General features: G+C 44.9%; 1 protein-coding gene across 1 annotated transcript in view; it reads left to right on the top strand.

The window, feature by feature from the left end:
• LOC138449413 (struthiocalcin-1-like) overlaps positions 1-26872 on the top strand; it is a 182947-nt gene that overhangs the window by 52306 nt on the left and 103769 nt on the right. The window contains exon 4 of the mRNA XM_069604803.1: positions 17092-17226. Coding sequence (XP_069460904.1) covers positions 17092-17226 — 135 coding nt within the window. The remainder of the gene's footprint in view (positions 1-17091; positions 17227-26872) is intronic.

The following is a 26872-nucleotide window of genomic DNA, read 5'->3' as shown; positions in this document are numbered from 1 at the left end:
TTGGAGGACCAGGGAGGCGAACATGTGGGGGGATCAATGGTATTGAACCAGTGTGCAGCAAGCTGTGATTGGGCAACCACCCAGTATCTGATAAAATCGGGTAATACAATCATTTTGAGTATTCCAATCTTGCCTGCTAGTGAGAGGGGAAGTTTAGTCCAGCTGGAGGTTTTAGCCTCAAGGTTAGTTAGGTAAGTATGGCAGTTGTCGTCTCGCAACCGTGACGTGTGCCGGGAGACCACCTCCAAGTAGGTGAAACTGTTAGGAGACCAGTTGAAGAGGGGGGGCTGTGTCAAGTCCGTAAGTGGAAATAATGTAGATTTGGAACAGTTAACCTCTAAACCGGATATGTCCCCAAATCGAGCCACATCTATCAGTATAGGCGAAAGATATGGTGTGCTTTCTATCACTGCTAATTGAGCAGGAGGTACAGTGACTACACACTGCTATCCCCGCTTGACATCTGATTCCCATCCCTCTTCATCTTCTTCTCCGACTACCATATCCCCTAACCCTTCTACAGGCATGGAAGCATAATCAGCACTACCATAGGGTGCTGTCTCCCATCCTCCCTGTCAGCAACTGTACCTATGGCTGCATCCCTGTTCTCCATTTGCACCTCAACCGTTCTGATATCTGAGTTGTCCAATCTTCACCTTCCTTCTTCTACATCCCTTCCCTGTCCCTAACTTCCTCCCACTCTTCATCTCTTCATCTCTTTGCCGCCATAGAAACACTACCTCTTCCTCTGCCAGCCTTATCACTTCCTTCACTTTTTCCTGTTCTTGCACCTCTACCACTCCACGCAGCCTATCCCCTATCCTAGCAGGAAAAAGCCTAACCTCTTCTTTCTCTCTCATTTTCAATTCTTCCTCTGCTCTTCTGAATACTGGCCTCACTCTTTCTTGCTCCTTCTCCCTTAATCTATCTGCTAACCTAGCAGTCTGCGGAGTTATCTCCTTCCCGCTCTCTGTTTTCAACCTCTCTGCAGCCCTAAGCATTGAAGGAGTTACCCTTCCACTTTCCTCAGAATCCCAGTTCTTAGAAATTGTAACTGTTGGAGGCGTTATCTGTGTCAGTCTTGCAACTACTGGCATAGCCGCTGGGGAAACTGGTGGTATGAACTAAGGGTCTGTGTAACCCTCAGTGGGCGATGAAGGATAGCACCCATATGGGGACGGTGCAGAAGGAATTCCTGCATCTTCCTTTTTTGGCCCTCCCTCTATGATTTCAACACTATGGCCTTTCCTAACTTTTTCATGCATCCTTCATAATTCCAAGATGTGTAACTGATTCTCTAACTTTGTAGTTAAAAAGGTTTGCAGGTTCTCCAGTATCCCTGTAGCATAGGTCCTCTTGACAGTCCAGGAACTAAGCATTTTCCCCTTACTTTCCCGCAACCACTCCCTGTGGTATTTTAGAATGTTTGCCTTATAGCCGAGCCACACATGACACAAAGGATTCAATGGAGTTTCCCTACTCCACCACAATTTCTCAAAAAATCATTTCACAGAAAGAAATGTTTTGCCAAACCTATGGCACAAAACATTTTCACCCACAGAATTCCCTTTTTACCCTCACCCAGTTTCTTAGTCGTTGACCACAATCACTCACTGCACTTGTTTATACTACAATTACCTCGCTTCACTATTTTACTTCAATTCTACTTCTCATTTGTACACAAAAGACAGCATCTTATCAAAAAATACTCTGCTGGCCAATATTGCTGAGATATCCACACCCCTCGAGCATCGGAGGGGCACAATGCTTTCCAGTACAGCACTGCTGCTCTCGCTTCTCTCTTCTGTCATTACTAAGGCCTTTTATACTATAAAACTGTCTTTCCCTGACTACAGGAAGATTCCGTTCACTACTTTGACTATTCAAGAAAGTTGAGGCATGGGTACAGCTAAGCTAATACAAGAGAATGCCAAGGGCTTACTTCAGAAAGGTATCTACAGTTGGACTTACCCTAAGATACCACCCCACCTTCAGATGAGGGCTCCAGCCAACCAGACAAGCAAACTAAAGGGTATCAGGGTAAGCCTCACACTGGGCGTGCGGGGTAATATACCACCTCACACCTCTAAAATAACACACTAGGTAAAAAAATATATAAGTCTTACAACACAGAACAGGTCAATCACTCCATCAAAACATCCACTTTACCAATCCCTGAAACCTCAACTAATTTCACGCCCACGCTCCAAGTGTACCCTTACAAAAACCCCTTCAATCTAACAAGCAACCCTTTTTACCCCTATTTCCCCTCTTGCTTTACCCCCAAACGTGCACTCATGTGAACCCGAGGCGCTCCGATGTGGTGATCTGTCAAGTCGTCCTGCACAGCTTGCCCACGGCACCATGTCTCTGGGGAGCAGATGGACCTGTAACCAATAGGGCATCCGCAGACCTCTTTTCCCCGCAGTGAGGTGCCACAGCTGAGTGGTGCAGACAGAAGCCCCCAATATCTCGGAAAGCCAGGGCTCCTGGCTGGCTCATCAAATTTGTGGGGGCACACCCCTAATGACCTCATTCCAAACCTGGTCCACCACCCGAGGAACGAGTGCGCACTTTGTATATAAAGCAAGTTTTATTGTACAATTATCCAGGGAGCAGTTTCAACAAACAACATCAATTCACATCTTATATACATTTTTGCAATGGTCAATTGGCACAGCGAGTAGAGCGCTCGCTTTGACATCCGTTCAGAGCCTGCTAACGCAGGTTCGAATCCTGGCGGGGCCAAACTCAGCCTTTCATCCTTCCGAGGTCGATAAATGAGCACCACACACCGTGGGTAATAATAAGCAGCACTCAGATACCTGAGGGTTCGTAGCACTATAAAAGTGCCAAATTATTATTTATTATTATAGTTAAAACACTCCCAGATACTTTATTACAATCCACCCCCACATATGATTGGAAAAAACCTCTTCAAAGAAACCCCTTCTTTTTCCAATTCCTACATTTCATTGGCCAGTTTTATATTAATAGTCATCTTCAGATCATATGTAGAACACACCTCTTCTTTAGGATTAGTTTGTGGCAGGTCATGTCATCAGCACATGGTTAAACATTGGTATTGAAACATAATTAATTACTAGCAATAACATGCCTAAGTTCTTTTGCCTTAACTTTTAAAATGGTGTCGAATAAATATTCCCAGTGATATGAAGAAGGCTGGGTGAATGATTCTCATTCCCCAGCTCATTGTTCTATTGAAACTTTCCAATCTACAAAACTGCCATTTTATCGCACAATTGTAACTCCTGGGAAGCCTTGGGCATTGACTTACAACAAGCTTTACTGCTGACAAAAACAAATAACAAAACCCCTACTGTCACGCTATCAGGCATCAGGAGAATGCATCTACTACTATCTGCAGCTGTGCAGACAGCAAAGGTTGTGAAGTTACTTATCACCTATTCCCTGGCTTAAAAAACTTCACAGAATCAGTTTCCAAGTTCACTTCGCGAAACAGCCCCCAACTACCTTGTTTTAGATTCTGTTGGGAAAAGGCCACTCTATTGAGATTCATGAATTCCTCATGTATTTGTATAAGTTTGCATGTATGTTTTTACATTTGGTGGGTTCTATGCACGTGCAAGCTAATATGTATCAGTTCCATCCATAATTAACTACACTTCCATTGATACATATAAAATTGCACATCGCGCCCAGTTTGCTGCCACCCCCTGTCATTAATACGGCACATGCCACATGAACCCCTTGTAATCATGGGAACCAATATGAGTGCAGAGCTCATCAGTGTGAAGCTTAGCTATAGAGTACAATAGCATCGCACAGCATACTGATTAATCCCAGCATGCACAGCAGAGGAACATATCACAGAGGGACTAATAAGAAAATAGAATCATTGCAGAGAATTGTGAAAAGAAAAATGAAAATGGGGTGATGTCCCTCACCGGAAGAATAGTCGGCTGCAGATCAGCATGGGTATGCAGGAACTGGGATTGAGCAACCCTACAGACAGGCTCACAAGGGACCGTCCTTAAAATCCCCCATCGCCCCAGGAAAGGCAACTTCTAGGTGCTCTTCTTAGGGGAAAGTAATATTGTTCAGTCCTGGGGAAGGTAAGGCCAGCAAGGCATCCAGTCTCCCTGCCACTACTGCTTCTGCATAGTTGCTACCCCACTGAATGGAACAGGGGGCGCTTGGCAGCCAGTTCACTGTGCTGTGTACATGCCATGCCCTACTTACAACATAATGACAGAAACAGACTACAAAATAAAACCTTCTAGATGATGCCCTATCATGATGAAGGGAAAGGACTCTGATCGGCCCCTTGAAAAAGGGATGACAAAGTCCTATGTTGCGCAACTCAGGCAGTCCTGTACCCTGGCTGCCCAAGGCCAGGGCCTCTCCAGTTAAAGAAAGCCTAGTCCCATTTCCCCCCCCCTCAGAACTGCGACTGCCGAAAATACTTTTTTTTATTGAAAAACTTCAGTTTGAATTCAAGAGACAAACTTTTGTTTCAGCAGAAGAAATCACTTCATAGCGAAGAAATAGGTTCAACCAGTCTTCTAAAACAGACTCTTATTGATAATTCTAGTTAAGAGAGTCCATTTTTAGAATCGAGTCAAAATAATTCACAGTCGCACATACAAGTCTTATGTTACTTCCTGAAATGATCCGCCTCCACCATCGCTCCATATCTTCATCTTGTGGTGCAAAATTTCCTAGATGTAGTGAGCGTTGTCTGACAGTTTGAGTGCATTCGATTAGCAAATGTTTGACTGTTTCAATTGACTGTTTACAGAAACGACAGAGATTATCGTCGATAGATGTATCCTTTCTTTGCCAAAGAGTTCCTTTCGTTTTTAAAGCATTGACTCGCAACCTTAAGAATTGGGTTCAGTGATGACGAGAAGGACAGTGCAGTAGATATTGCGCTGGTTCGTTCAATTTCCTGTGCACGCCTCTCATTTCCTCAGTTGATTTTAATTTTGACATTGCTTCATTGGTTATGATCCATGCCCAGTTTTCAAATTTCTTTTTTGCGAGCTGTGGCCAATTGAGCAGTTCTTGATTGCTTATTTGTGTGGCTGTAAGAAAAGCCGACAGTTTGTGAAACCATAGATTGAGAAGGTCGCCTTTTTTTGAACTGCCATTTTTGGCAAAGATTTTGTAAGCCGATGCCGATGAATCGAGGGTCATTTTTCGCATTATTGAGATTGAGTTCCAGACCACTCTCATATGAAGGGAGTTAATTGCTAGTTCTTTTCGCAGACTAGATAGCGGCGTTGCCTGTGGCAGGTGCAGGACCTTCTGCCAAAAGTGACCTTCCAAGGCATGCCAAGTTTGCACGCTTATATTCCAAACCGCCGCAGCCCCGAAGATTATTGTTGGGGTTACTTTTTGTAAGTAGAATTTGAGTACGGGTTCCAATGAAAATTTTCCCAAATTTTTATTGATTTTTACAGCTTGTATTGCTAACTTCGACATTTTGGATGTTAGTTCTGCGGTCCATTGTTGAGTTGACAGATGTTAAGTTAGTTTCTTCGATTTTCCACCTGAAACCTTTATCTTTTTTGCTTCTAATATTTCCAATGGACATGATCTTGGTTTTATGTGAGTTTATTTCCAATTGGTTTATGCCCATATAGGATTTCAAGCCTAGTAAGAGACGTTGGAGGCCAATTTGGGTTTTGTCTATCAGAACCAGGTCATCCATATAGACTATACAATTAATTGCTGTTTGATTTATTTTTGGTGAGAAGCATATGACTTTGTTCAGGTAGACTGGCAAATCTGCTAGAAATAGTTTGAATAATTCTGCAGCTAGGGGACAACCTTGCTTAACACCCTTGTGGGTAGCTATTTCATTTGATAACAAACCGCTGTTGTTTAGCCGGACTTTGATTGAAGTGTTTTAATGTAGAGCAATGATAGGCTCTAAAATGGATGCCGGACATAGCCATTTTGACAATTTTTCCCATAATAAGCCTCGATTCACACCATCGAAAGCTTGTTTCATGTCGATGAAAGCTAGGTGAATCTTGCCATTTTTATTTAAGGTTTCCAACTTTAGAATCGTAAGAATGAGCAGATTTACGTCGACTCCGGTCCCTTTCGTGAATCCAGTTTGCCGGATGTCATTGATTTGTGACATCTCGGCCCATTTTGCGAGTTTGATACGTAAATTCGACCCAAAGATCTTGCCAATGGTGTCTAGCAAGGCAATTGGGCGATAGTTGTTTGGATCGTCCCAACTGCCTCGTTTGTGAATTGGCACCACAATCGCCGATGTCCAAGATTCAGGCAGTTCTTTGGACCGACTGATTTTTAAGAATAGCTTACCAATAAAGTCTGCCCATTCGTTTGGATGTTTTTTTAGATCGATATTTGAGATCAAGTCAGGTCCAGCAGCACGTGAGATCTTTAGAGCGTTAATAGCACAGATGATTTCCTCATGGTCCATCTGCACATCCCATTGAGTATCAGCAGAGCGTTTTGGTGTTGGAATCTCAGATTCCGGTTTTTTGAACACCAGAGAGAAGTGCCTATTCCAAACGTCGCCTGTTATGGTGTTTATTGGGATTGAGTTGCAATTAGAGAGATCCATATTCAGGATTTTCCATATGTCACGTGTGTTTTTAGTCATAATTAATTGTAACATATGCTCTGCACGATCTTGCTCTATTATGGCAGCATGTGACTTTGTCCAATTTCGATACTTCATGCGTCGTGTCTTTAGTTCTTTTTGGGCGTCCAACTTGGAATTTCGCTTCTTTATCAATCTCAGATCTTTCCGCAAAGCCTTTTTTGCTTCATGTAATACTTTACAATATATGTGGCGATGAGTCTGACCAGACTTTGATGAATTTTTTCCAGAAATGGTAAAATCTGTTAACAATGGAATATAATCAGGCCTTTGATTTCCTGGCTCAATCATTCATTTCTCCCCGATTCGTTGAATTTGATTGCTTTTTAGTCGTAGACGATTTCCACGACAATTGGTTTCTAGTGAAGCTTTGAATGAATGTGTTTGCAAATTCGTGTTCATCTTGATGCGTAGTTGAAGAAGGCTGTGATCACTATAGTTCATTTGCTTTATTTCCAGATCCACTAGCTTGGGCACCTGGTTCCTCGAGAGCCAAACATAGTCAAGAATGCTATGTGAGGCATCTCGATACCAGGTTGGTTTGGCAGGCACGTCTCCTTTAACGTTTCCATTTAACATTACAAGATCGCGGATACTCATGGCGGTTTGCCATCTTTTTGCTCTTTCATCGAGCGCCTCGTTTTCGAGTTGCTGGTACTGTTTCGACGAGTGATTTTGTTGGAACCACGTGCAATTCATATCGCCACAGCAGATAACTGTTAAGTTGTTATAGGTTATCATTGCGTCGTCAATTAGTAGTGATATTGCCGAAATTATGGCATCTGTGCTGATCTTTAATGGGTTCCAATAGATGTTTATAATTAGTAAATGAAGTTTCTTTGTGGTATTTTTTTCCAAGGTATGTATGATAATTCCTTGTACGTACGGATTTGGGTTTAGTGATATCGGAGATGACCAAGAATGAGTTATTCTTACCAATGTGATTAGGCCCGAGCTTGGGCGACCTTTAGTGTTTTTAACTGCTGTATTTAATAGAACAGTGAATCCATCACAAATAGGAGGTGTGCATAGCCATGTTTCCTGCAAGCAAATGATGAAAATATTTTCAAGTGGTGTCTCAAAATCATTGAATAAATGCTTATATCCACGTGTGTTCCAGGATAAAAGTACCATTGGCTTTCCCCTTGAAGCTAGTCATGGCTAATGATGTGTCCTTGTTTGATTTTGAATATTTTTTTTCGATGTATTTTTCCTTTTTGAGAATTGACCTGGACTTGCGGACACGGAGATACTCATTGACTGTCTTAATGTGTCCGAGTCAATTGGGTTAGATGGTTGTTTTTTCCCCATGTTTGATCTTTGAGCTCGAATTAGCTCATCTTGATCCGGTTCCTGAGAAATTTCAAACCCAAAGAATAGCAGTTCATCAACCGCCTTTAAGAGCGTGCTGCGCACGCTTGCAGAGTTGATGTGTAAGAGGACCTGGTCTGAGTTTCTTTCGGTCGCATACTCAACAATGCGTATGTCGTCTGAAATGATTGTGCGTAACGACGGCACACATTTGAACAGTTTCATGATATTTGACCTGTTGAGGTTAACCTCCGCATCATCGCATTGTATATTTTGCAGACGTAAATTACGACATCCACTTGAAATTTCCGTGCGTGTAGTCTCGTGTACTTTACTTTTGAAGTGAACCCGTTGAGTTCGTTGGTTGGATGTAAATTTCGGATTCAACTGCTTGTCCCCCGTATGATCCTGAGTGGAATTAACAGAGCATCCAAAATGTGGGTGCTTTGCTTGTGACCCGGTTTTTTCTTGTTTGCCTTTCCGTTGTTTTACGGCCTGTGCTAAAGACAGTCCGGAGGACCCATTTGTGCCCGGTAACCTGCATTTGTCAGACAGTTCCTCGGCAATCGAATATGTGGACAGATCGCATAGATCGATTGAAGTGGATTCGATTGTGGTGTAGCTGCTCTCTTCGTTTCGAGGATGGTTTGTGAATTCCTTTAGATGAGGACACTGGAATAGCTGGGTTTGCAGCAGAATCAGAAATCTTCTTGTTTGGATTGTTATTACGTTTAAACAGACTCGGACGTGGCGGAGTTGATAAGTTTCTTATGAATTCTTTTTTCTTAGAGGAGCCTGCTCTTTTGGACGTTTTTTTTGCTACCTTATTTGTTATCCCACTTTCTTTTTTATCAAGAAGTTTGATTACATCTACAGTAGACGTGGTGGCAGTTGTTTTTGCAGAGCCAGAAAAGATGCGAAAAGAAGAGAAATGACATCCCGGTAAGGCAACTTTCACTTGTAGATCTTTTTGGTGCGGTTCAACGATAACATCTTTTGTTCTGTTGTCCATTGATTCGCTTCCATGGGTACCAGATTGAGTTGTCCTGCCAGGGTCAGTCGCAGTGTCCCGCCCAATGTTCTGAGACTTTAATTCATTTGTCGTTGTTATGTTGGTGGCTATTTGGCGACATCCAGTAGCTTCTGGTAATATCGCACTCTCGATCTCCATTATGACTTGACATTGTTTTACGGAGATTTCATCCGATGTCGTTGTCGAAGTTATGGCGTTCTTTGTGCTGGTATTTGGGCTTTCAACCTTGCGCGTAACATGACTTTGACAGTTTTGCATTGTATTTAGAGCATTAATGAGTCCATCTACAAGTTTCTCCATTTGCATGCTGTTATGAGCGGCCTGGTCATGTTGTCTTTGATGCCATGATGTTGAACGTTCGAACTCGCCCTGTATTTTTGCCTTTAGGTTTGTATTGGATTTTTCAATTTCTTCCATTTTCTGAATTAGGTTCGACACCATGGCACCTTGGTCCTGTAACCGTTCGCTTAGGACTTCATAAAGTTTAATAAATGGGATCATGGCTAAAGAGGATGCCGCTAAAACATTGTTATGTATTTGCATTGCTGCGGCTGACGAGATGCTAGCTTTTGCTGGCGTTTGTCCAATAGTCTCGGCACCACTTGCTGAGAGGCACGATACGTCCTTAGCTTGCACTCTCATTTCAGGAGTTGGATCAGCTTTTCGTAAAGAATCAAGGTTCTTGTTAGATTTACTTATCCTTATAGATGCCAAGGGAGTGCTTGTGAATGGATTCCCTGTTTCAAGGATTGGATCCGACATTATTCCTTTGACAGTGTTTCTTGTTGTGGTTTGTGTGTTAGAGACAGTATCTTTGTCTCGGCATGCAGACATGGGTGCCCTCAAAGCTGTAGCAGCTGTGTTTAGTAACTTTACATTTCGATGGAGGTCTTGATCGGAAGCGATATGCAGGTGATGTGATATTTCATTAACTTGCATATTGCCGTCTAAGCTCCGAGCACATTTTGTCGGCGGCTGTTGCAGGGAGCCTGCATCGGGTAGCATCGAGCCATGTAGGTTTTTTTCATAAAGTGTGTTACCCTGTTTAGCTTGCATTTTTTTAATGCTGTTTTCTTTTACAAGCATTGGTGGAGCAATAAAGATTTGATTTGAGGCTCTTTCAGGCCGCTTTCCATTTGGCATAGGATGAAAACGTCTTACTTTCCCTGCAGGTAGTGCTGATCCTCCATGGGTTGCATGGAATTGTATCTGATGCAGATTTTTCGTGGTGGCATTTATCTAGGCGCGTGGGAAATCATGAGTGCTTTCAATTTCGCTACTGTTTGCCTCGCCCACTTCTAAATTGTTGTTATTCATTTTAACAGGATGGAAACTTTGTTGGATATCCGGGTCTACATCAACAATTAGACACTCGATTTGTTTGCCAGCTGTGATTTGAGATGGTACCGTGTACTCAGGCTCTAATGGAATAGGTATGCCATTCTGATCACAGGTAATTGTTTCTAGACAGTCATGCAATACCATATGTGACGTATTTGCTTTTACGCCGCTGATTTGAGTCAAGTCAACATGTGCGGCTGCCATCAAATCGGCATCTGTAAGTTCAAATGGTGAAAAGAATGCCTCAGGCGACACAGGGGAGCAATTGTTCTCATTTAACTCACATATTGACTGTGAAAGGGATTGTAAGTTATTTAGTGTTAGTAGAACAATTTTTGGAGGCGTTGTCATTGAAGTGTTTGCCGATACATTCATAGATTGCATCGTTTGTGTCTCATGCAGGACCACTTCCGTCACCAACGGGGCAGATTCTTTCTCGCAAGCTGGGCGGATTAGGACGTCGTTGTTGTTGTATACGTCGTCAGTTGGAACAGTTCTGGTTTTAGGGCTTTTTTGAGAAATCAAAGGAGGTGTATTGGATGTGGTTATAACCCCATTTAATCCTGCAGATGAATGGATGTTTAGGGTTTCCGACGTCACGTTTGCTAGGGACACCTTACGTAATTCAATTACGTCATTTGAGACTCCTTTTTCCCCCATGTCAATAGGTGACTGTAGTTGTACAATTTGTTTGCTTACCTTTCCGTCATGAGGCGACTCCTTGCTCATGACCGTCCAGGGATTTAGCATGCAGCGTTGCTGGAGGGTTTTGTTTCGAGTCTGGGGCCCTGACTTCTTGCTCGGTGTGTTTGTAACGTCCGGCATGGAGCGGCTAAGGGCAGTCTTGGCTGCACTTGCCACGTTTATGTGTCTTTTGCGCTGATTCAATTTTTGAGTCTCAGAGAGTTGGGTTTTATTTCGTGGAGGATTTCGGGGATCAAAGAGATAATTTTTCCGCAGTCTCCCCTATAAGTATCAGGCGCCTCCAGCGCCAAACAGCCGCACAACAGCCTGCGCCCTTTACCCCTGTCGGGCTTAATGCCGCGAGGGTGGATGGGACGCCGCTATGTGGAGGTAATGGGTCACGTGAGGAGTCACGTGAGATTGTCGGGCCACGCCTCCTCCAGGAAGCGCCCAAGCACCGACAGAGCCTCTTCACGGCTCGGAAGGAGAGAAAGTTTGGAAACAGCTGTTTTTCAGCTAAGTAGAGCGCCGGGTCTGGCTTCTGTATTCACTGCACACAAGCTGCAGAATGCGCCCCTCGGGCGGATGGGACGCCGCTATGAGGAGGTAATGGGTCACGTGAGGAGTCACGTGAGATGGTCGGGCCACGCCTCCTCCAGGAAGCGCCCAAGCACCGACAGAGCCCCTTCACGGCTCGGAAGGACAGAACGTTTGGAAACAGCTGTTTTTCAGCTAAGTAGAGCGCCGGGTCTGGCTTCTGTATTCACTGCACACAAGCTGCAGAATGCGCCCCTCGGGCGGATGGGACGCCGCTATGAGAAGGTAATGGGTCACGTGAGGAGTCACGTGAGATGGTCGGGCCACGCCTCCTCCAGGAAGCGCCCAAGCACCGACAGAGCCCCTTCACGGCTCGGAAGGAGAGAAAGTTTGGAAACAGCTGTTTTTCAGCTAAGTAGAGCGCCGGGTCTGGCTTCAGTATTCACTGCACACAAGCTGCAGAATGCGCCCCTCGGGCGGATGGGACGCCGCTATGAGGAGGTAATGGGTCACGTGAGGAGTCACGTGAGATGGTCGGGCCACGCCTCCTCCAGGAAGCGCCTAAGCACCGACAGAGCCCCTTCACGGCTCGGAAGGAGAGAAAGTTTGGAAACAGCTGTTTTTCAGCTAAGTAGAGCGCCGGGTCTGGCTTCTGTATTCACTGCACACAAGCTGCAGAATGCGCCCCTCGGGCGGATGGGACGCCGCTATGAGGAGGTAATGGGTCACGTGAGGAGTTACGTGAGATGGGCGGGCCACGCCTCCTCCAGGAAGCGCCCAAGCACCGACAGAGCCCCTTCACGGCTCGGAAGGAGAGAAAGTTTGGAAACAGCTGTTTTTCAGCTAAGTAGAGCGCCGGGTCTGGCTTCTGTATTCACTGCACACAAGCTGCAGAATGCGCCCCTCGGGCGGATGGGACGCCGCTATGAGGAGGTAATGGGTCACGTGAGGAGTCACGTGAGATGGTCGGGCCACGCCTCCTCCAGGAAGCGCCCAAGCACCGACAGAGCCCCTTCACAGCTCGGAAGGAGAGAAAGTTTGGAAACAGCTGTTTTTCAGCTAAGTAGAGCGCCGGGTCTGGCTTCTGTATTCACTGCACACAAGCTGCAGAATGCGCCCCTCGGGCGGATGGGACGCCGCTATGAGGAGGTAATGGGTCACGTGAGGAGTCACGTGAGATGGTCGGGCCACACCTCCTCCAGGAAGCGCCCAAGCACCGACAGAGCCCCTTCACGGCTCGGAAGGAGAGAAAGTTTGGAAACAGCTGTTTTTCAGCTAAGTAGAGCGCCGGGTCTGGCTTCTGTATTCACTGCACACAAGCTCCAAAATGCGCCCCTCGGGCGGATGGGACGCCGCTATGAGGAGGTAATGGGTCATGTGAGGAGTCACGTGAGATGGTCGGGCCACGCCTCCTCCAGGAAGCGCCCAAGCACCGACAGAGCCCCTTCACGGCTCGGAAGGAGAGAAAGTTTGGAAACAGCTGTTTTTCAGCTAAGTAGAGCGCCGGGTCTGGCTTCTGTATTCACTGCACACAAGCTGCAGAATGCGCCCCTCGGGCGGATGGGACGCCGCTATGAGGAGGTAATGGGTCACGTGAGGAGTCATGTGAGATGGTCGGGCCACACCTCCTCCAGGAAGCGCCCAAGCACCGACAGAGCCCCTTCACGGCTCAGAAGGAGAGAAAGTTTGGAAACAGCTGTTTTTCAGCTAAGTAGAGCGCCGGGTCTGGCTTCTGTATTCACTGCACACAAGCTGCAGAATGCGCCCCTCGGGCGGATGGGACGCCGCTATGAGGAGGTAATGGGTCACGTGAGGAGTCACGTGAGATGGTCGGGCCATGCCTCCTCCAGGAAGCGCCCAAGCACCGACAGAGCCCCTTCACGGCTCGGAAGGAGAGAAAGTTTGGAAACAGCTGTTTTTCAGCTAAGTAGAGCGCTGGGTCTGGCTTCTGTATTCACTGCACACAAGATGCAGAATGCGCCCCTCGGGCGGATGGGACGCCGCTATGAGGAGGTAATGGGTCACGTGAGGAGTCACGTGAGATGGTTGGGCCACGCCTCCTCCAGGAAGCGCCCAAGCACCGACAGAGCCCCTTCACGGCTCGGAAGGAGAGAACGTTTGGAAACAGCTGTTTTTCAGCTAAGTAGAGCGCCGGGTCTGGCTTCTGTATTCACTGCACACAAGCTGCAGAATGCGCCCCTCGGGCGGATGGGACGCTGCTATGAGGAGGTAATGGGTCACGTGAGGAGTCACGTGAGATGGTCGGGCCACGCCTCCTCCAGGAAGCGCCCAAGCACCGACAGAGCCCCTTCACGGCTCGGAAGGAGAGAAAGTTTGGAAACAGCTGTTTTTCAGCGAAGAAGAGCGCCGGGTCTGGCTTCTGTATTCACTGCACACAAGCTGCAGAATGCGCCCCTCGGGCGGATGGGACGCCGCTACGAGGAGGTAATGGGTCACGTGAGGAGTCACGTGAGATGGTCGGGCCACGCCTCCTCTAGGAAGTGCCCAAGCACTGACAGAGCCCCTTCACGGCTCGGAAGGAGAGAAAGTTTGGAAACAGCTGTTTTTCAGCTAAGTAGAGCACCGGGTCTGGCTTCTGTATTCACTGCACACAAGCTGCAGAATGCTTTTTTATTTTCGACCCCCTTTACACCACATATATATGTGGGAGGAGGGTATGGTATATAATACAAGTAGGGGGGGGCAGGGGTCTCCCCCGCATATATATTTGATGTAAAAGGGGTAAAAATAAATAAAGTCAGCATTTTCGAGGTCGCAGTAATGGCGGTCGCAGTAATGACATAGATTCATCTCACCCTATGCTGCTATCACTGTAATGTTTGTGAGGGAATACATCCTCCAGTCATACCAGTGCTCTTCCCCCGGCCCATGAATACATCTGTAAAAGGCCTCAGTCCTCAGCAGAAGGAGTGCCCATATCCTGATGCAAGTAGGGCCAACCCTGCTGAATCTCCAAGTACCAAGATAACCACCAGCGTCAATCCGGCCTCTGGCAACCTGGCCTCTTTCCAGGCTGCCTCACACGTAGCTTAACAGTTGTCCAACTATCTCAACTGGGCCCTTCCATTCAACGGTGGGTACCTGCACCACTGGCAATATTAGGTTGGGCTTTCACTCTGTCATCAATTTTAGAACTGGTCCCAGTCTAGATCCAGAATTATGGTGACCATTTCTAGTGTATGAATTCTAGTCTATGAATTCCATAATTAATTAAGTCATCAAATACGCTGCACCAGTGGATACTTGAGCAAACCAACATTAGAGCCACACTCTACACATCATACCCTACTTTCAAACTGAGGCAACTCTACTTTTGTTTAGTTCACACACAACCCAAACACAAGCACCATCGATTGAAACACACGGTGGAGAGCAGTGGTATTTGTATAGATGGAGGGGCTTACAGACAGCTGTGCTGCATTCAGTTAATCTTTACCCAGGGAGTTTCAAAGTTAATTTGCAAAAACAACAGCAGAAGTAATCAGATAACATGAGCGCAGAGACTACAGGGTCTTATGAGGAACAGACAACCAAACCTGACCAGCACAGACACCCCTGCCTTACTGTTACGCTCACCTGGTCTCTGCGGAGGCATTGGGGCACGGTTGCAGCCTCCCTAAACTTGAATCGCCCCCTTGAGGCCTCTCCCTCAATAGAAAAGCTGTGAGCAGTGGTACGTGGTGATACTGATCCTGTGTGGAGATAAGAGTGTGTGAGTGCGCCAATCTGTGATTGTTGTACCTCTCGAACCCTTCACCCCAAAATACAGTTTCTGTGAGCATACGCCGGCCCATAAAGCTCACCTGTGAATTATGGAAGATAAGCTCTCTGTCCTGCTACTTTTGGCAGGGGCGTGTCGAATGGGATTTAGTTCCTTCATTGATCCCTGATAACGATTAGTTCAGTCCATCTGTGACTATGCTTCTCCTTATGATTGGTAAGTCTTTCTTGAGTTCTTTTGATGCTGTTCGTTCTGTTTAATGTCTTTATATGTTGCTCCTATTTATACCAGCAATAATGTCTCTCTTCTGTTTTCTTCCCTTAGCTGGAAATGCAGCCTCAATGCAGCTGTGAGACACGAGACGCGGCCGGATGGAAGATGGATGCTACCGCAATGTTCGACAGCAGGTAAGTGATGGTTTAAGGAAAAGCGCAAAGTATGGCGAAGCGCAACCTTAAACTGACTGTTTTTTCGATGTCTAACCTTGTCTTCTGTTTTTCCTTCCAGGCGCTGCTGTCCACGATGGAGCGTGTCGTGCTGCGGTGCCAAGATGAAGAGTTTGGCGTTCCGGAAAGTGTAAAGATGAATACTTGGTTCACTGAAGAGATGTAAAGTTGGTAAGTATGCTGGCAGGAAGCAGGATGTCCAGTAAGCAGGATCTTCAAAGGTGACTCTGACCTCAGGCGACGGTGAGAGTTACGCTGCTTGCAAGTGCAGAATAACACAAAGCGTCTGTCTTGAGGATCGGGGCAGTTTATATAGCTGAGATCGTGGGCATGCCCATTAGGGCCAGTTTACCAGTCACACCCTGCCAGTCCTAGAGAGTGACGCCGTGCAAAGGCAATCCATTAGCAGCCACATCCAAGAATACACTTGGGGCTGCTTAGTAATGGAATGTTCAAGGTTAATGCATCCTGCTTAATGGATGGAATGCTCAAGGTTAATGCATCTGAAGTGATATGTCCATAATAAAAAGCTTTTTGGTGTTAAATGGATGTTCTTGTTTTTTTTTGTTCATGAGCCTGGCGTCAAAGGCGCCAGGATAGTGTGCACCCAGGTCTCCTGTGCATGCAACCTCAGCATGCCTTTGCCCCTGACTTCATGACCATGACAATTACCCTAATATTATACCGGTATAGTAAGGGTTGCAGCTTTTTGGGACAAAATAATGTGTCGACTTATTGCAAAAACATACATGGTCGACTTGGGAAGACCTCATCAAATCTATGAATGAGCCAAAGGTTATATAGACACTATCACCCGTGCCCCTCCTTAAGGCAGAATCTCACATCCCACCCTTAAATTAATTTATGTGTTGGACTGGGTGACCATAAGGGAAGATTAGGCCACATTCCCTAGGGTCAGCCACCCAATGAGCATTCGATGTTGCCTTGTGAGGCTGCCTGCCGTGTTCCTGCACCCCTTCAACACAGTCCACCTCAGAGCTAACACCCCAAGTGCCAATGGAGGGATTTTCATCTTGCAAAGACACACGCTGCCTCTCCCTCTGTATACTGGGTGCACCCCACATTCTCTGGGCAGTGGAGGAAAGAATCAACTTTTTTACCCTTTGTCTATGGAGAAATATTAATTTCTGAAGACATTACTGGTGTTATCTTATAGTGAGGCCTACATCATTCTGGGAGAGGTATTTAAACCGGCTCAAGGAGCTCCACTGTGACATCCCATGTGGACCTCCAGTGGCATGTGTGGGATAGATTGAGTCGGCTAATGCTTCATGAACTGCACTCTGTACTAATGCCCCTCTCTCTCTCTCTCTCTCTTTTTTTTTCTCTCTCTCACACTCTCTTTAAGGAGAAGTGCAGAAAAATTGGAGCTGTTCTGACATCAATACACAGCGAAGAGGAGAATGATTTTATATATGCCCTCATGGGCAGATTAAACAATTATAAAGATAAAAAAGCCTATTGGATTGGAGCTTTGTCCCAGGTAGGTCTTTGAGCGAGTGGTCATTGGGGTGCGCAAGACTGCTGTGGTCTTCACAGAGCTAACTGTTAATTGAGGCGGACTACAAAATCTCAGTATACATGTCCTATTATTCAAAACAACGATGAGTCTGGTAATTAGACTGGGGCCATCCAGTGAACTTATCATACTAGTGTCTAGTCTTCAACACTGATTGACTTTGCAGACTTGGAGTCAATTCTACTGTCACGCACCAATAGATGTGCAGCAAGCAGCATCATTTTACCACCACGCTTGAGTGAGGAACACAACATGATGGTAATTACATAAGAGGTGAGGGCATTTTCGTAAAAACAAAAGGCAAAAACATGGTGTGCTCGTCTGAAGAAATAAAAACAAAAGGATCTGTGAATTTAAGAAAAAGCCTGTTTGTTTAATAAAAATGATATAAAGAAAAGAAGCAGAAGCCCAAGGGATGTGGTTTGATAAATTGGACAAAAAGGGAATATCAACCTATAATGAGACACTCGTTGGGATCAGTGTTTATTTAATACCCCAAATGAGAAATCACATTCCATAGTATGTACACTTGTCAAACACCAAAAACAAAGACATCTGTGTATAGCTACAATTGGCAAGACACCATTTCAATAGTCAAAAAAACCCAGAACATCTGTGTACAAATACAGTAAGCAAAAACCTATGTACAGTTACAGTAAGCAAAAAACCCAGTTACAGTAAGCAAAAAACCTACAATAACCCAATGGACAGCATGTGCCAATGTTTCGCCCTACTCAGCTTTTACAAGGTTATCAAACGTTTACATGTTATCTTCAAAACTTGCATATGTTCTAAACGAGGGAAAGGAAAGAGAGATTAAGAAGAAAAGTTATGATTTTATCATAAAGCTATTAGACACATTATACACATATACTTGCAAAAAATTTCCATTTACCTCTCAATATATTGCAAAACTAATTACTGAAACTGGCGATCCCTTGTTGCAAGAATAACACATATTGCAGATACCTAAGCTGCTACATTGTTAGAAAAAAGGATATCACTACCAATGTGTGCTCTTTATTCTTGTGGATCGTGTTAGGCAGAGCCACGGGCCTATCATACCAACGTACATGCAGAGGGTGGTTCCTTTATAACATATGTTGGTGGCAGTGCACTAAATTGCGCTGTGTCAATTGTACCCTATTCTTCTACCGGCTAAGAATGGTCTGAGCGCTACATCTGACAATCCAAGCAATCATATTTGGTGTTGTGGCTCCAAATCACTGTTCCCCCATTGAGTCTATTACTTGCATTCACAAAATGAGTTATCCCCATAGAATTCACTTAAAAAAGAAATTAAAAACAGACCAACAATTAGTTCAAAGATTTGTCATTGCAATACTTGGGAATATGAACTATATCCTAATCCCTCAAATTCTGTATACATTAATTTATGGTGCAATCAGGCCACTCTATCACATACACTAACTGGAAACTATTTCTAAACAAGTGGAGGGTTTACCTAATCATGTATGAACTTGGGGTGATCCATTCAGGTATACAATTTCCATATGTAGACAGTCACTGATTACTTATTTAATCTCTTTGTACGTTCCTCATATCCAAACGTTCCTCATTGGTATCACTCTGGTAGGAGTACATTAATATGTTAAGAAATCAATCATCAAACATCACTGTTTATAATATATATTATTAGTAGACATATGTATGTCATGAGCTAGAGGAGGGTAAACATTTTTACCTATTTGTCTGCACAACGTCACCAAATAGTCTAGCAGATGCTTCAAAAGTCCGGTATTTCAATGTTGTCCTAATTAGGATGACTACTTGACAGAAGAGAAACAGATACCAGTCAGTTTAATAGTTCTAACTTTGTATCTACTCTGATAAGTAATAGGGTTATTTAAAGTAAACCCCAAAAAATCTTAAGGATAATCCTTATAATATTCCTTACCTTTTCCTGTGATTTTCGCCAGCAAATTGGCTTGTGCTTGTTGTTTCTAACAACAAGCTTCCTCTTCTATAAAAAGTTTGCTACTGTTGCCGCATGGTACGGCACGGCATGATGTCATCCCGTCACCCGCACCATGTCGTCAGGGTGCGTGTGACATCATAGCGTCTTGAACGTGGTGACTTCACCCGCGTCATGTCTTAACTAGCAGGACATTCCGTGTCCATGTAATATAACATTTGTAAGTCTATAGTTGCTAGCCAATTGCCATTTGTGCACAAGATGGGTGATGCTAGTAAGATACTTAAGTTTAAGTAGGTTCTTGGAATAAACCTATCTGCACCCTGTGCTGATAAGTTTAGTAAGGGATCATATGTCCATTCATACCATGGAAAGTATGATGAACGCAACCGCTCCTCATCCACCAGTACTACACCTGGCTCCTCCCCGGTGAGCTTGGATGGTGTGAGGGGGACACTGGATCAGACAATATCAGTGTACCTGGGTATGAGAAACGTTTTTTTTAGACCAAATAAGCCGATATCGCAATGGGAATTAACCCATTACAAAATATGTAAGGTTCCAAACCCCACCAAATACCAATATTACACCAACAGGTGCCATGCAAGGGGCAAACGTGGTGGTAACAAACTTTCTAGATCCAGCAGGAGACAAAGTTGGTGTGTTAACCAGACCAGAGGCAAGGAAGGACAGGATACCACCGAAATAAGAAGGAATGTAAATTTGGTCCTTTACTTATCGGACTGTACATTTGATGAAATTGAACTGAGGGACTCTCTTTTGCCCCTTCTAACACTCAAGACCTTACTACAACACAAATTGATGTTTATAAATATGTTAGGAAATTAAAACTTAAGAAGTTTTTCCACAACTTATTATGGAACAAGAAGGATAAGAACTCAGTGGTCTTTCGCTTCAGGATGTACCGAACACACTAGTAACAATGTCTTTATCAGAGAATGCTAATGTGGATCCTATGGCGGTGCTGGGTGACTTGATTATCACAAGCACTAATATATTAAAAACCAAATTGAAGCCCAAATCAAGCTTTGTACCACCAGTTCAATACTATGATACTTTCCACCAATCCGTTATTAATGACATACATAAACTGTCATCCAAAAAGCAAATAAGAAGCCACAATTATGGCAGTAATCTAGATAAGGAGGAACAAGCTGCATTACATAGGTTATGCAAGTATGATGATGTGATTATCAAGGCAGACAAAGGGGCAAATATAGTCATTCTCAATTAGAGGCACTATATTAAAACAGGAACCCACCTTACCCAGCCAGGCTGTTATGAGCAAATCAATTTTGAATTTGTCACCAAAACCATCAGTAAGTATAAAGGGCTTATTGATAAATGGTATTCATCACAACTAATCTCTCATGAGGAAAGAAGCTTCTTAGTCTGTGAAACACAGCGCATGCCCACAATTTACTTTCTGCCAAAAGTACATAAAAGCTATGAAGACCTACCAGATGGCAGACCAATAGTTAGTGGCAATGGATGGCTGACAGAGAATATTTCAAAATATATAGACATCTTGCTAAGACCAGAAGTTCTGAAATTAAAATCTTATGTGAGGGACACAATGCATGTTCTTGAGATACTAAAAGGGATTAAATGGCGTCCAAATCTTATTCTGGCAACAATGGATGTCAAAGTGCTGTATAACTCGATTGATCATCGATAATCTTTAGCCACCATTGATTATTTTTTCAATCACAAATCAGCCTTATTTAGTCAGTTCTAATGCTGAAAGAGTGTCTTGCATTCACGTTACATCATAACATCTTCGTGTTTTATCAGACTCTATATAAACAGACCAAAGGCGTGGCCATGGGTGCGTGCTATGCACCATCCTTGGCCAACCTATTCATGGGAGAATTTGAGTATACCCATGTTAAGTCCCATGCTGATGCAGTTACTAAAGTGCATACCTGGTTAAGGTATACAGATGATATCTTGTTAATTTGGAATGGGACTAAAGATGAAATTACTGAATTCAACAATCATTTGAATAAAAACAGCTTTGGCATTGAACGTACTCTTGTAATGAGTAGACAACAGGTAACGTTCTTGGATTTGTTTATAACAATTGAAGACAATACTTTGAACACTCGAATATTTAAAAAAGAGACTGATGTCAATTCGATATAACACTCTGAGAGCTGTCACAAGAAAAGTGTAATTGACAATATTCCCAAAGGGAAATTTATGAGGGTAAAAAGAAATTGCAGTAAAACAATTGACTATACAGCAAAGAAAATGGTTATAGAGGACAGATTCCTACTAAGGGGGTAGACTTAGGAGCTTCGCAATAAGGCCAAAATGAAGGCTGACCAAGTAAGAAGAGATTTACTTTTAACACCCAAACCAAATGTTTTGGAGAAAGACACTAATATCAGGATGATCACTCAGTTCACCCTAGACAATGCTAGCATTTACAAAAATGTTAAAAAACGTTGGTCTATTTTGCAATTAGATGAAGTACTGTCCAAATACATTGGTACTAAACCAGATTTTGTTTACATAAGAGCACCTACGCTCAAAACTATCTTGAGTCCGAGCTATATGACCAGGCATGTGGAACAGACACAAAGAGGTGTATTAAGCGGTAAACCCTTGAAGGGTTTTTTCAAATGTATGGACTGTTCTATGTGTAAATATGCCCTTAATAAAGTAAAAAAATATGTGACAACAGACAGTCTATTGAAATTAAGGATTTAATTAATGAATTGATGAACCAAATATGTAATTTATATCATTATCTGTGTATGTAACAAAATGTATGTGGACTCTACTATCAGAGAGCTTCGTTTCCGCATCAAAGCGCATTTAAACATGACTATTACAAGAGGGAGGAGGTTACCCCTCCAGGAACAATGGGCCAAGTACCATCAGATGGATAATAAACAACAAATGAAGTTTATTGGAGTTAAGCATATTCACTCAAGCCACAGACTTGGCGATCATGAAAGGATCCTCAGGCAGGAGGAATGCAGCACTACTATTGGATTAAATGACACTGAGATGAAAACTTTTCTTTAAAAATTGGTACAATTTTAGATTGTGAGGATGATCTATAATGTGAAATTTTCTTACCAAGCAATTGGCCACAATATAAATCCATGCTTCATATAGCAAAATGTGCTCCTTTCCATGGTCTGAATGGACTTAAGATGCCTTACTAAACTTATCAGACCCTTGGAGACCCCACTGACTTTCAGGCAAGAAGGCCCATAACCCAGAGCCTGGGAGACCCCACTGACGTCCAGGGAAAGGAGCACCCACACCAGAACCTGGGTGAACTTGTTGATGTTCATGGGAGGTGTCTCACACGTGAATCCCTTTGGGTCGGGGGGTATATCCGGCCCTTCCAGGCCTTAGGGTAACTATCCCTTACTGGGCAGAAAAGTCTGCTGCCTGATATCAGAGAGACTGCTTGGCCCATTGAGCTATCCAAGCTGTATGACTCAGGAAGAAACAAGGAGTGGACATTGCTTTAAGAGACATAGGGCCTCGTTACGAGGTGGGCGGTAAGGGGTTAACAGTACCGGTAAAGGCACCGGAGCCGTCAACCCCATACCGCCCTATTACGAGGTCCCCTTGTGGGACCCTTTCTGGATGTCTGGTTTTACCAGACGACCTTAGCAGGTCCCGTGAGGGGGCCAGCATGCTAACAACGGGCCCGTCATTAACATGCCCATTGTTTGCATGCTCCCCATTCCCATTGAGCCCTATTGGGGCTCTAATGGGAATGGGGATGGTCCGGGTCCCCTAAATGGGGAAATACCGGGCCCTCCAAGGTCGGAATGGCCCGGTATTTCCCCATTCAGGGAACCCGGACCCGAGTTTGGAGGCAGCCATGCCCTTATTAAGGGCATGGCTGCCTCCAAACTCGTTATGAGGCCCATCCTCTGATAGTGACATTTATATCTTACTTCCTCCACTGAAGCTGCCGAGCTCTGAAGTGAAGGTATTGATACCTTTCTTTCTTCAGCAGCACCACTGAGCATGTTCGAAGTACTGGCGATTATACAATGTATATCTATATTGTTCCAATGCTGCAACAAACACAGCTCTCATATCCAGAAGTGCTTTTACGTCTAACCTCTGAATGTATTAACTCATGGTAGACACACTCAGCAGAGAAATAAGAAGGCAAGCAGATAACCTAACTGCAGTTACAGAAGGAAGAGGGAGACAACCCTCACATGGCTTTGCCGCTTGTGAAATCAAAGATGGCAGCAGGCCCTTATCTGTCCACAGGACAGGACCCTCACAGATGACATGGTTTTAGGAACATGGGGCAATCAGAAGCCAGATCCACCTAATCTATTCAGGTGCAGAAAGTTTCCCTGGTCTTTAACTTAGAGGTGAGAGACCCACGCTGTATAACCAGACCTAGACAGTCTCTCAGGGTGGGGAGATCAAGCAGAGTTTGAAGAAAAGGGGATCTCTAATGGAGGACTAAAGAGAAATGAAAAAGACAATAGGAGGCTTGCTGGCTATTTAGGAATAGAGGGTTGCCCCTCTAGGCAGAAGTGGCTGGCTCCTAGGTGGCTAGGTCACAGGGACCAAGCCTCCAGATCAGGAAGGAGGTCAGAGTTTGGATAATCCTCCCAGGCAGGCCCAAAAAGCCAATGGACCAACTAACGCTGTTGATGAGTCTGGGCACCTTCTTGAGGTTCCTACTGTGTACCCTGAGACTGTGTGCTAGACCCTTGGACACACACCCCTGTACTCTTGACTATCTATCTTAACTGATTTACCAGTACTCTTTACTATCTGTGCCACAGTTAAGTATGGACGAGGCACACTTCATGTTATTCGGGAGTCTTGGTTTAGACTGGTTACATGCTGCCTCGGAAACTGGTGAAGCGTAAACCTTAACATTTGAGTCTTTGAAGCAGTGGACCTCTCCCTTCTTGGAGATTAAAGGGAGGGTGAGCGAGTGTGAGCGAGGGAGAGAGTGAAGGAGATAGTGAGGGAGAGAGTGAGGATGAGAGGAAGAGTTTGAGAGTGTGTGAGAGAGGGAGTGTGAGAGAGAGTGTGAGAGTGTGAGATAGAGAGCGAGAGAAAGTGGGACATAGAGAGTGTGAGAGAGAGCAAGAGAGAGAGCAAGAGTGAGTGTGAGAGTGTTAGAGAGAGTGTGTGTGTCTGTAAGAGAGAGTGGGAGAGAGAGAGAGAGAGAGAGAGAAAGAGAGAGAGATTTGCCAGACTAGACTTTTTTGGAATTACTTGGGTTCTTTCTCTCATGCATAAAATAGCATCCTATACTAAGGTTTACTGCAATGGTGAAGCTATATTTACCTTACAATCTCCCCACACCCAGTTTGCTTTGAGACATTTACTCTGTGATCTTGACCTGTTCATCCATGTTTTGATTATTAGTACCGGGCGGGGGTGGCAGTCTCTCAGCCAATGAGGAGGCTCGGAACAGGGGCGGTATTCCCCCTGCTCTGAGCAGCCTCACGGCTGGAGGCCGCCATCTTCTCCCACCAGGGAATGAGGTAAGTGGTGCCCCACTTCCCCTCTCCCCTTCCGCCTCCCCCATCCACAGAATTCCCTCCATACCCCCCATCCACACTTACCTTCGTTGAAGTCAATTTTGGTAGCGAACGAGCTGGAAACACTTCTTCCCCAGTGCGCCAGCTCCCAATCTGCGACAGGACGTCATGGAAAGGAAGAAGGGACTACGTGTAGTCCCTTCTCTCCTTCCATGGTGGGCATATTTTTGTTTACTTTTTTAATGGGCGCCATGGAAAGAGAGAAGAGACTACATGTAGTCCCGTCTCCCATTTCCATGGTGGCCATTTCTCAATGGCCACCATGCAAAGGGAAAACAGACTTCAGTTTCCCTTCCCGGCGGGCATTTGTTTTTACATTTCTTCGAGCGTTTCGGAACAGAAAAAAAATACTTTTAGTCGCTCGGGCCTGTAACTATGGGCCCCGGGGCATGTTGCTCTGGCAACTTGGAAGACCCTCTGAGGATGGAGGTGGAATTCTACCACCCATCAACGTGGCTTCTCTAGAAACCTATGTTTCCTGAAGAGCCTATTGATGGTGATCTTCTAATGTCAGATGAAACTCCCACCAGAACACCTTTATCATTATTACCCACACGACCTGGGAACCTCACCAGCTCCAAGAAAAAGGAAGATTTTTTGTGATGTTGCATCCTAGAAAGCTTCAAAAGGCTCTTTTAACCAATGGTTTGGTGTGCATCAGGGTGGTCCTAACAGGGTGATTCCAAACAGGACAAAGTGTATCTGCCCAGTCCCAATTGCACTGATGAGCCTTCCTCTCTTTTGCATCAGCCTTACACACATACTGCCATGCACAAAGAGGAGGAAAGGAGGCGCTAGCTGTCTGTTGTACTCAGCGACACAGGGACCAGACATAAAGATGACATAACAGATGGCACAAAGTGCTAAGGAGCAGCTGAACTGTCTCACAGAGGCACATCCAGCTCTGAGGAGAACCTACAAGCAAAAGAGAAGACTTCAGTGGACGGGATGCACAGAGGATATAATGAAAGATAGAGTCATGGCAGACACAGGGAGCAAGCCTGCGACAGTGGGAACCTCTGTGAACTGTGAATGAAGTTTCTAACAAAGCCATGTGTCTATCTGCTCGGACGGAGGCTAGCCTGCATTCCAAGAGCCCCAGAAGAAGTTACATCCATGAAAAGTGGAGGACTACCTACCTTAAACCCATTTGCCCCAGATATTTGCTGTGAAGGATAAAACTGGCCTGTGACCAAAGGACCCAGATACGCGTAGAAAAAAGGATGGGCACATTAGAACCGGAGTAATGTACTTCTTTTGAAGAAAGGATGTTGAGATGTTGTCAGGAATCTCAACACCAAGTTCATCCTACGAAGGAGGGTGACAGGCCAGCGATAAAGTGAGGCAAATGGTTCTCCAGAGTGAGAAACACTGGTTGTTGAACTAGAATAGCGATAATGGCTACTGCCCAGAAGAACTGGACATCTACAACCGGAGATGTCTTAGGGAGAGTGGATATCAAACCAGTAGCGGCCAACCCTCCAGACAGGAAGAATGGTTCTATACGTAGTAAAGCTATGCACTTCATGGACCGCTAGCCCCTCAAGGGAGATGGCACATTGCCAGGGGAGGGCGGCGCATGTTCTCTTTTACTTCCAGAATAAGCTTCTCCAGCACATGGCACACAAGTCCTACCACCGAAAGATCTCTGAAGTATTGTCAACCCTAGGAGGAGATAGCACTTTAGGCTACTGCGTCCCTGGGATCCGTGAGGACTCAGGAGCATCATGGGAAATGTAGTTGACCCATCAAACGTTGGGTAAAACCACAAGAGATTCCCAGGTCATCAGAGATACAAGAAAAGGAGAAGAATGCAAAGGTGACACCATCCTACAAAGATATCCATAATCCAGCCAGTGACCTCTTCAGCTATTTCTCCATTTATTTAATTGGAGAGGGTCAAGCATTCACTGTCCTCTCCGCTCATTCTGTTATCCAGACTTCAGCCATCAAGGCATGCCCAGGCGCAGACCTGTGCCCAGCGCTTTGTGTTGCTTTTGAATTTGGTATGCGGTGACCTTTCTGAACTGTGGAGGAATGGTTTTGCCAAGTTTGGGGTGGGTGGGTTTCGAGCTATTAGGCCTGAAATCGCTTG

The sequence above is a fragment of the Ambystoma mexicanum genome, chromosome 1p (genome assembly GCF_040938575.1).
Source record: "Ambystoma mexicanum isolate Mex_15411 chromosome 1p, UKY_AmexF1_1, whole genome shotgun sequence".
Lineage (NCBI taxonomy): Eukaryota > Metazoa > Chordata > Amphibia > Caudata > Ambystomatidae > Ambystoma > Ambystoma mexicanum.
The sequence above is the reverse complement of the archived record's forward strand: the minus strand, read 5'-3'. Positions and strand labels throughout refer to the sequence as shown.